At 40.2% G+C, this 11,231-nt stretch overlaps 1 protein-coding gene across 2 annotated transcripts; it reads left to right on the top strand.

Annotated features, from left to right (window-relative positions):
* The first annotated feature begins 2,628 nt into the window (after positions 1 to 2,628).
* On the top strand, positions 2,629 to 5,973 carry LOC112559739 (alpha-N-acetylgalactosaminidase-like). Of its 2 annotated transcripts, none has more exons than XM_025231109.1 (8): positions 2,629 to 2,744; positions 3,065 to 3,220; positions 3,448 to 3,622; positions 3,844 to 4,018; positions 4,296 to 4,387; positions 4,723 to 4,887; positions 5,065 to 5,274; positions 5,724 to 5,973. In XM_025231109.1, exons 2-8 carry the CDS (start codon positions 3,072 to 3,074, stop codon positions 5,823 to 5,825), a joined length of 1,068 nt encoding a protein of 355 aa, XP_025086894.1. In that variant the 5' UTR covers positions 2,629 to 2,744; positions 3,065 to 3,071; the 3' UTR covers positions 5,826 to 5,973. The 2 variants fall into 2 exon arrangements, with proteins under 2 accessions (XP_025086894.1, XP_025086892.1); XM_025231107.1 differs by lacking the exon at positions 2,629 to 2,744 and adding an exon at positions 2,829 to 2,940.
* Positions 5,974 to 11,231: the final 5,258 nt, after the last annotated feature.

Here is an 11,231-nt window from a genome sequence, read left to right as displayed (position 1 = left end):
TTCATGCTTTGTATCAAATACAATTATTGTTTCTGTTTCAACATGGGTGTTATTAAGTTCTTACTTAAAATTTTAAATTGTTAATTTATTGTTTAAATGTATGTACTGTTCCTAGCAGCGAAGTGCGGAAAAAAGCGTGGGTGTCCTGGTGAAGACATTGATCCTATACTTTCCATGGGCCACACATTTTGGCATTCTGTCCCATTAGAGGATTTGACTTTCAGCATTGAAGGTGTAGAGTAAAATAAGCCTTTTGTCAAAAAATGTCCAAATATCAACTCTATTGATGAGGAAGGCAGATGCATACTTTTCAAACTATTTCCTGAAAAAATGAGAGATCAGGGATGAAAAAGACGCGCATTATCAGGTGTGAAGAAGATTGATGATGATTGAAGCCAGTTGCCTGCCCACTCACCATCCTTCCAAATTTTGTCACTTGTGCTTGCGGCAGATTTTCATTATCAAACCTTCAGACAAGAAAAGGCGGACTGACGTGAGACCAATCTACCTCCTGTGCACAATCTATTTTCTATTGATGGCTTAGTGCCTTAGTCAAGTTTTTACAGAGATCATTTCCAAACAAGTGGATTTAGATACTTATAAAGACACTGATTTCAGAAATTAATTCTGTTTACTATATGTTTATATCTGGAAACAAAGCTTTTAAGCTTGGTTATAGAAAGAAAAATGTCCCGTGAAGCCACTAAGGTAGGCTTTGGCCACAGCGATGTCAGCAATTAATGTTTATTTCCTTCCAGCTGTACATTTTAACAGAAACGCCCTAAACATCAAATCATTTGCATGCATATACAAACACAGGTAAGGGTATTAGTATACCAAACGATTACTTTATTGTAATGGTTTTATGCTCAGATGGATGACTAGTATGTGCTACATCTGGCTAAGGAGTGAAGAAAGAAGACAAATTTACAGGCAAAATACTTTAATTCGAACGTAAGCCATAATTAAATTGGTATATATTCGTCTATGCAAGCAGAAATCCTATTATATAAGCAGAGGAAGAAAAGAATGATTCCAGGGTTGGACAGCAAGTACATCAGCAGCTAATCAACAGAAATAAAACTACACTCAATCACGATAAACTAGAGGAAAATCGCAAATTTAACAGGTATGAATGAAATAATTCGTGTAGACTTAAACACCCGTCAACTCACAGGAAAGAAAGGTGGACAAGCAGGATGTGTCTTCATTACATAAACATCTCCAAAGAAAGGTTGATAGTTGAATCTATCAACCGAAGATCCTAGCAAACCGTCGCTAATAGTGTCCCTGACCTCTTTGATAAAGCTGGACACTGCTTGGGCGATGTCTGTGAAAAGTTGCTTGATCCAGGTCCACAGCTTGTGGAAGAACTCCTTGACCTTCTTGATGACTTCGTTGAACACCTCCATGATACTGCTCATGATGGAAGCAGTAGTTGCCACGTATTCCCTGTAGTTTCGAACATCTTCCTGGTACTTCTCTCTTGCATTAAAGTTGGAGTCACTTTCTGTCTGTCTGGCGCTTGGGGCGGCTGGGAGCGTGGTTCTTTACTTCGGCCTTCATGTCATCGAAGCATTTCGTGACTCTCATGCACCCATGATAGACGCATCTGAAGACAGGGGTCATAATAGGGTCATTGGTCTTGTGTTCCCTCCTTCAAGTCCTCACGACTGGAGCATGTTGTGTGACAGAGTTCGCGGTCTTACCCCGTGTATTTCTTCTAGATGATTCTCTAAGGTGACGCGCTGCCAGAGGCTTTATTGCAAGGCTTCTCGGGACACGAGAACGGCAGGCACCTGACAACAAAAAACACAAACTCCGGTGTTTACTATGTTATGAAACAAAACAAAAAGTAAAATGACAATGGCTGAAGTATATAAACTCTAAAAATCCCTATTAGCAGTCACTTTTTATTAGTTATCCAGCTGATGTAGCTTTTTTGAAGATAAAGTCAGGTAAGACTCCAGCTGTGCAGGATGTCATCACTAACAGTGTCGATGTAGACATCAAGGAGCAACGCCCGTTAACAAGACTGAAGAACTGACAAAGCGAGTGATGCTTTTCAGCTTGTCCTTTTTAGTGACACAGAATCTTTTCAAAATATAATTAGAAACATGATAGTCATATTTATTATTTCTTACCTACTTCAAAGCACAACCAGGTGAAGACGATAGCGAGGGTATCTCCCAAAAATAAACTTTTTATCAATCTAAATCTCAGAACAAAACCAGTTAAATAATAAAAAAAGATAGCAACCCTTACCCCAACCTCACACACCCAAAGAAATAGAAATGAGTAAACCTACTGGGGGACATTTTTTCCGTATCCAGTCTTTCATTTCTATCGAAGTGTTATTACTGCTGTAGGTGCTTTGATGCTGATAACTGATGTTTATGATAAAGGATGGTATGATGTCTCGAGTCTGACAGCTCCAGGCTGAATATGACAAGAAATTTATGACTGTTTATAAACAACCAGGTTTTCATGCAAACTTTAGATTACACGAAGAAAGTTTTGTCGGCAAGAATGTTAAAAGCATTTTGCACCAACTTAGTTTTCTGTTTGAGATAAGGACACCTTATCTCCTGACCTGGAAATGGACTTTACAATGTACACCATTGGCCCTCTTACAGAAAACATAATGAAATCATACTGAAGACATCAAAGGGTTCAACAAAATATATCTTTCTTGAAGGAAACACTGCATTTTGTGCTCAATAATTCCTCATATTCCTGCTTTTGTAAGTTCGTTTTCTAGTCTTTGTCAAAAACAGAGATGAAGGAAATAAGAACTGAGATTTTAAGATGAAATGACATGCTTCATAAGAGAAGGCAAAGGTTATCAAAGGACAGCGACCTACAGAGATAGCAAACACTTTATGCTGCTAAGGGTTTCAGAAAAAGGGAGAAAATCTCGGGCAGGGAAACCACGATATTGTAAGTTGATGTTGTTACATTTGTTGTTGCTGTTTCACAATAAATTTGAGGACAAGCGTTGTGTACGGGACTGTATGATCTTGGTCAGCACGAAGGAGGCAAAGAACTGATTATTTTGTTACAGAAACAAGATGATTCCTCTCGTGCTGATGGCTGTAGCTCTCGGCATCACCCAGGCCCTGGATAACGGCCTTGCCAGGACCCCGCCGATGGGATGGTTGTCATGGGAGCGCTTCAGGTGTAACGTGGACTGTGAGAAAGATCCAGAGAACTGTATCAGGTGAGAAGGAGAAAGAGAAGTCATTACTTTTAACAGTTGGAAACTGAAAATTTACTTTGGAATATAGGAACCGGGTTTGGGGACGAGGAAGGCAGCCGCCCCCTCAAATGGAGAAAAGGAAAAATGGAATGTATACAACCTTAAATCAAACTTTGTCCTCCAAGAAAAAGTAAAACTTTAGTGAAAAAAGTGGAGTGTACGTGTCGCTGTTTTTGTATTTTTCTTAGCGAGAGGCTTTTCAAAAAGATGGCGGACCTGATGGTGTCGGAAGGCTATAGAGACGCAGGCTATACCTACCTCTGCATTGATGACTGTTGGGCTGCTATGGAGAGGGAACCCAACGGCAGTCTCGTCGCCGATCCCAAGCGGTTCCCTAGCGGCATCCGGGCTCTTGCCGACTATGTATGACAGACCGCACGTAACACAACAGTTGGCAATTGTTAATAATGTCAAATTTATGATCCTCTATTTACTATTTTTATTAGTGAACAGCTGTTTTCATAATATGAAGTAATGTAAACCATAAATAAATCACAAACAGCTCAAAAAGTGAACACCTGTAGTTTTCCTTCTAACATCATTATAGACATATACCGACAAAAGCGAAATTGTTTTAATGACAGGTTCATGCAAAAGGCCTCAAATTGGGGATATATGGAGATTTTGGGCGGAAAACATGTGGAGGTTACCCAGGCAGCGAGTTTTACCTGCAGCAAGACGCCGAGACATTCGCCAGCTGGCAGGTGGACCTTCTCAAGCTGGACGGATGTCAGTCTGAACCCACAGACGATGACATAGGTCAGATTCCAACTTGCTTCATGGTAATCTGTTTTAATAAACTCCTGATATGGTGATTTCGTTATTAAAAACGAATGACAAGGTGATTAAGTAAGCGAAGAACTGATTGAGCAACAAAAAGTTAATTTCTAAAGCATTTTGAATATCAAGGGTAGGTTAGTGCCACATGCTTCTCTACAAACCATTGAAATGTTACATTAACAGTTTTTTATATGTATTGAAAATCAGGTGAATAATATTAATTCTGGAAGCATTACATTGTCTGATTTCGTTACAGGGTACCCTGTCATGGAGTTCTATTTGAACAGAACAGGACGCCCGATCTTGTTTTCGTGCAGCTGGCCCGTCTATCAGATGGAACATAACATGGTAAGCAGTTTATTTACCTTCAGTTATTTATGTACTCACCCTAACTTCGTGTGATGAGTAGCTGGGTGAAATGATGAAGGGCGCTTTTTTAGATCCAGCACATTATTAATAAAGTAATAAAATTAAATAACATTAATATGAATATAGTTCGCCATGTTTCTCTGATCCGTTTATCCTCGTAATAAATTTATAATGTTAATAGAGTATTTTGTTTTTCTGTAAGAACTGTGCAAAGGTGAACTTCCGTATAGAACAGAAATATGTTCTAAGCTTGAGTTCGAAAGATCAGCATCAGAAAGAGCAGATAAACAAACAGTTGTTATGTCACTTTGCAGACCACCAACTACACTTCTGTGGCGCACACCTGTAACACCTGGCGAAACTACGAGGACATACAGGACAGCTTTGACAGTGTTCTTGACATCCTGGACTTCTGGGGAAACAACTCTGGGGACTTCCTTAACCTAACAGGGCCAGGCAGCTTCAGCGATCCAGACATGGTTTGAGATCCGTTCTGTTTTTCTTGGCTAGGCTAATAATAATGATGAGGATGATGATGAGGATAAGGATGGGGATGATGAGGAGGATGAGATATTTTGTATTGTTGGATCAGTTAGGAAGTGCATTTTGTGGTATACAGAGACAATGTGTATCAGATTGTGGATCGTGTCTTGCAGTTGATCATTGGCAATTTTGGACTGAGTCCCGGCCAAGAGCGCATCCAGATGGGCATGTGGGCTTTACTGGCAGCTCCTCTGTACATGTCTGTGGACCTGCGAAGCATCCGGCGGGAGTCGAAAGAACTCTTACAGAACAAACGAGTTATCGCCCTTAACAACGATAAGCTAGGCTACCCGGCCAGAAGGGTTCTTGTCAGCATCCAAAGGGTAAGACTCGATTCAACACTGAATAATTAACCTGATTTGACTTTATACTTGTTGGCGAAATCCTCCGCACTTCCTGTGAACTACACACAGAACGGGGGAAAAACGTGTTGTAGGTAATTTCAGCTGCTATGCACACGCTAACATTCTCAAAAGCTTTTCTTTCCACCACCATCATGTATTTTATTTGGGATTAATTCAGAAACTCATCTGTATCCGAGGCAGTCAGTTGAAAGGCACTGAAATTAAAGTTTTTAAGTCTGAACATTCGCTGCTAAGCAACAGCTGGACTTGCAGTTACTTTGAACATTTTCTTTGAAAAACTACTGCATTAAAAAGTGAAATAACTTTTAAAAGTTTAGATACCTTGAAATTTATCTAGAAGTCTGCTGTTACAGTGTGTGTGTGTGTTGTGTGTGTGTGTGTGTGTGTGTGTGCGTGAACTATTACAGCACGCGGGAAGGTTCCAAGTATGGCGGAAGATGTTGTCTACCCCGGGTGCATACGCTCTGGGCGTGGTCAACAGCAGTGACGAGGGATGCCCCACGTGCTGAACACCACCCTGCTAGAGCTGGGCCTCACCAACCCTGGAGGTTACAATGTCACTGAGGTCTTTGACGGAGCCGCCGTTGGCACCTTCAAACCGTCAGATCCTTTCCTTGCACGAGTCAACCCCTCGGACATTTTATTGGTCACGTGCACACCATTTGTGAGGACAAAATAATTGCACGTCCGGCTAACAGACGTGTCACGTGCTTGAAATTAAAACCAAGTTGAATCCGCAGATTTTTTTTTTTTTTTTGACAGTGAAAGAAATTCTGAACCAAACACTTATTATGCTCCATGGTTTGTTTTCGTAAATTAATTACTGTAAATTAGTGTCACGAACTTCAGAAGTTCATCAATCGTCGGTCCATGTTTGTACTAAAACTGTTAAAAGATGGATGTTTTATTATGTGGATATTGAGGGTAGCAGCCCTAAAGTATAAAAAAACTAGTAAATACATTTTTAGTCAGGGTTAGTTAACCTTTCTGCAGCCTCTAATTAATGATGTCCTAGAAAAATTGTCTAATAAGAAAATCAGACTTTAGGCTTCATTTACTATCTGTTCTTAAAGGCGTTGCATGAAATTTTCAAATAAATCCTAATTTTATCTATGGAATGAAATGATTGGTTTTGTCTTTAGCATCTTGGGAAGGTCCCTGCCTCAGTCTAACAAGTGATCAGTCCTCTTGACAAACATTTCGTCCATTACATGATCCGTCAGTCGATCCGACTTCAAACAAAAAATCACACAATGATGCAAATACTTTATTTCCAATAATAGCCACACCTTGGAAACTACATGGGATACAGGTATATTTACATGTTACAAGAAATTTTACAGGAAGGGTTTTAGGGATGAGACATCTACTTTCAGCAGCAGTCCCGGCACACGTCGCACACTGAGGCATCGCGAAGACTCATCGGCAGGTAAGTTGTCGTCGCTCGGTTACCTGCAGTGAGGGATGAAAAAAAATCAACAAGTCGATGAACGAATCGAAATAAGGACAGATAAAGCCAAAGAGGACTAAATATTACTGTAGAGTGAGTTTTACTTTTTGAGAGTTTCTAACGAAGGCACATAGAGTAAATAAACTACAGATGATTACATCCATTATCCTGTACACGTCTATCACTTTCCTTCCCGTACTTCACAATAAATAAGATGACAAAGGTTTGGTATACTGACTGGGTTCATAGTAGTCCTGTGTGATGACATAACTGGGCTGTGAGTGGGCCACCTTGTCCTGGCGGTCAAACATGACTGTGTAGCACAGTGAGTTCTTGGTGATCTGTCCACAAACAATGTCCAGACTATATTTGTTAGAGACACGAGAAAATGTGGTAAAAAGGATGGGCAAGATTTTCGGGTGATGGGGTGGGTATGAAGGAATCTTCTAGTTAAAAAAAAAAGACATGTGAAATAAAGGAGACGATTATCTGATATTATGATGAGCAGTGTTTACCACCTTGTCGATGTAGACATCGAGGAATCGTCCCCGCTGCTCCACACGCTTCAGACCGGCCACGTTCCCTATGCTCGTCATATCCGGTGCAAAGCCTGATGGGATTCCACCTCCTGCACCACCATACCACTTTCTCCAGCAGACAGCCACCTGGAACATTGGACAAATGCTAGTTCAGTAACAGCTCAGACATCCAGAAAGACACATAAACATTGGAAAAGGTGAAGGTAGCCTAAATCGCAAAATAAAAGCAACAAAATAACGTCAGACAAATGCTATAGAGTATTTAAATAGAAAGAACGAACAGTATTTTTTAGTCCTTTTCACAGGTCAGAAAGGCTTTAAGATAAAGAAATCGACTGAATAAAAGAGTGTTGTCAGATGGACGAGACATAATCTCAAAACTCGTTTTTGCTGCTTCTTTGTTGTTCAAGTAATAGAACATTAAGTGAGAAACTGACAAACAGGCAGAATAAGTGGGAAGCAGAGACAATAACACAAGAAAAAAAAGATGAAGAGAACAGACCGTGTGCAGATCATGATCCTGAAACTATTAAGGTAGTCGTCCATAAGAACTGTAGACACACCGAAAAGCTGGTTCTCCGAAGTCGGATTCTGAATTAAAGAACACGTCCAGCTGAAAGGAGAAAGTCGACAGAGAATCAATCAGAGTGTGTAGGTACATAAATAATTCGTGTTTCTCAGAAAGTCATGCAAACAATAGACACCTCACTAAACAGTTATAAATTAGCATAACACACTCTTGTAATCACACTTACTGTACTTTGAAAATAACAGAGATAAGCACAGAAAATACTATCAATTTCACGAGTTTCGAACATGAAGCAGTTTTCGACTAAACCCAAATGAAAGTAGGAAAAAGAAAGAAATAAATTCTGCTGACCTCAGCAACGGCCACGCCTTTTCCTGAGGCCTCAAACGTCACTTGCGATGGAATGAATGAAAGCTGAACGGAGAAAAGAAATAATAATAACAACTTTAAAAGAAGGATAATTTCTGTAAAATTGTTTCTGTCCATTTTGCATAAAGGCTTTGTGTAATCTTCGTCATCTAACCTTGTTATCAAGTTTGACCCAAAGCTAGACATCATTAACATGACCTAATCTAACAAGAGATATAAAGTATATGTTGAGTCTTTACCTCTTTGGCTTGGAGAACAAGACTGTTAGCGGAAGTGACGTCAAAGTGGGGGGCAGTGTGCTCAGTTCTTACATCGAGGTGAAGGTCCAAACCAGAGGGTGAAGCTTCCTTCAAGAATTCTGTCATCGCTTGCAAGCCAACAATGGTGTCCTGAGCAAAGAATGGTCCGTCGATACTTAGTAAATCTTTTGTCGAGTGACAAAGGCCACGCGTAGGCTTTTCGCAGTGAACAGGTTTAAAGGATATTCAACATAGAAAAAAGAGATGTTTGACAAAATGTATAATAATGTTTTTTTAAAAAAAATAATAACCAATAGTTATAATTAATGCTTTACCTTATGCATTAATCACTTGAAATTACAAATTTCATATCTGCATATAAAGTGATAGTCTACCTGTGTAGAAGCAAAGCCACCGTAGGGATTTCGCTGACGAGTTAGCCAGTGAAGGACGCTCATTCCTTCCTGGAACAGGCCCTTGGCTGCGAACACCAACAGCGCGTAGGATGTAACGTGGATGTCGATTGGTCGAGCGCGTACGTAGGCTGGACGCCAGTGGCTGTAGGCGTTGATAGCAAGAGTCTCGTTTGACTTCCAGAAAGTCATCCGTCTGTCAACAGAAAAGTCAACAAATACATCAGACATGTTGGTGGCGTCCCTGTGAGAACACATCAATCCACAGAGGTCATGACCTGAGAACTTTCAAAAGTTTAGAGGTTAAGGACGTACGCTCTGTGATGGAGTGAGACATCAGCTTGGCGAATGCCACGTCAGCAGCAGGACTTCTGGCCTTCACCAGAGTGAGGGTGGTGAGAGCCAAGGAAAGGTCGTCGGCGATGTTGGCGTGGGTGGTCTCCAGGAAGTGGAGTGCGCGTGACGTGGCGTTGTTGTAAGCCTCCCTTTGAACCTGAGGATGTTCAATCGCTCATTGTCAACATGTTTACAAGACCTCGTGTCACTTTAAAAAAAAAAATCAATCTTATTTCACAAAACACATTTACACAGCAAGTCTGAACTGCAGTTTTCAGACATCGAGATCAACGACAGCGAATGTCGAATGTCTCACTTGAATGTCAAGGCAAAAGACTGAACTTACTATCGTCAATGGGACGTCAGCATTCTCAAGCAGAGCCAGGAGAACAAAGGCCGTCAGACCCGAGGAATGGTCACCAAATGTCTGCCAGCGAATGATAAATTCAAAGGATGTAATCGAGGAAGGGTCTTTGTAGAAATTTACATAAAAAATTTACATTAAAAAAATCCACAATTAACCATCAACATTTCCTTTAGTTTCTTTTTCATGTCTTTGTCGTGAGAAGTTTTTACTTCCTCAGTTCTTGCGGTTCCAGTTCTCTTTGACATACCAAGAGTGAGTGTTCTTAATTTCATCTGTCCCGAAAGGGATTATTGAAAACCTCACTTTCTCATCAGAATTACCCTCATCTGTGGGTCAAAATGTGTCCGAACTCGTTGAAGGAGCCGTCAGTGTTCTGTCGCTGTATCAACCAGTCCATGGCTCTCTGGAAGGACAGCAGAATCCACATAAACATCGGACCTTGCCTCGTGGAACACACGGAGGACGAACGCCGTCAACCTGCCGAGTAGGGATACACATTGCACAGCCCTCGTCAACAGATTTGCACCCATAATAATAATATATATAGTCAAAGCACAAAGATGTTCAGCCTTAGTTCGAAACGAACATCTTTAGTAAACGTGTGCAGCATCAATAAAAGAAATGTAAAAGTTTTTACAAATTGAGTAAAACTATGTACATCAGCAGTAAACTGTCAAACAATGAGAGAATCGGTCAACTTGACTGAATAATGCTAAAAAAGAATAACGAATATTAGACATTAGATATTTCAATTCCAAACAGTGGTTTGCTAACCTGTCATTTAGATGAAATAATATTTCTGAGAATATTGCGTTTGCTTCTAGTACCATTGCACATTCCAGGAGCAATAGTAAGACATTTAAAGTTTAATTTTATTTATTTAATATTATTACATTTTATTGATTTGTGTATGATTTATCTATGTATGTATTTGTATATTGATTGTGTATGAGGTATAAGGTTTTGTACTTTAATTAAAATCAAACTTCTTGGTCCATCAAAAAGATCAACTGTCAGAGTTTGGAATTGTGTGTGATGTTTGCATTGTCTGACCACATTGAAATAAATTTTCAAAAATAAATAAAAAATAAATAAACTTTCCAAAAACGCATACCACGTGCTGCCTGAATTATCGTTGTTCCCAAAAGTACTAAACGCTCCATCTTGTCTTTGGTAAGTGAGTTCTCTCTGGTAGCCTGGACAGAAAATGAAAGTTTCCTGGCAACAGCGACACATAAGGCCCGATAAATCGGACACATTCACTTCTATGTGTTAGAGACTAATGTTGACGAAGTTGATTGAAGGACGCAAATACCTCATAAGAGACGTACACGGGGTAGTCTGACAGTAAATATAAAATAAAACACGAGAAGTACCTGGGCAAGACATGGGCTAGAACGGAACCTTATTATCGAGTAAATAAAGTTCTTAGTTAATTTAAACTTAATACCCTGTTTCAAGAAGATGCTTGATTCTTATTGCAAGGTCAGAGGTCATCTGTCCTGTCGCCTTGAGATAATTGGAGACGTAGAGGTTAGGCGCCATCCTGATCATGTTCTGCTCGCCACATCCGGTAGGCATGCGCAGAAGAGTGTCGAGACCATCAACGCTGGGTCCCAAAATGTCCCCTAAACAAAGAGGACACTTTATTTTATTTCTTGTACCAGGAACAG

Source organism: Pomacea canaliculata, linkage group LG3 (assembly GCF_003073045.1).
Source record: "Pomacea canaliculata isolate SZHN2017 linkage group LG3, ASM307304v1, whole genome shotgun sequence".
Taxonomy (NCBI): Eukaryota; Metazoa; Mollusca; class Gastropoda; order Architaenioglossa; family Ampullariidae; genus Pomacea; species Pomacea canaliculata.
Note: the sequence above shows the minus strand (reverse complement) of the source record. Positions and strands in the feature narration are given on the sequence as shown.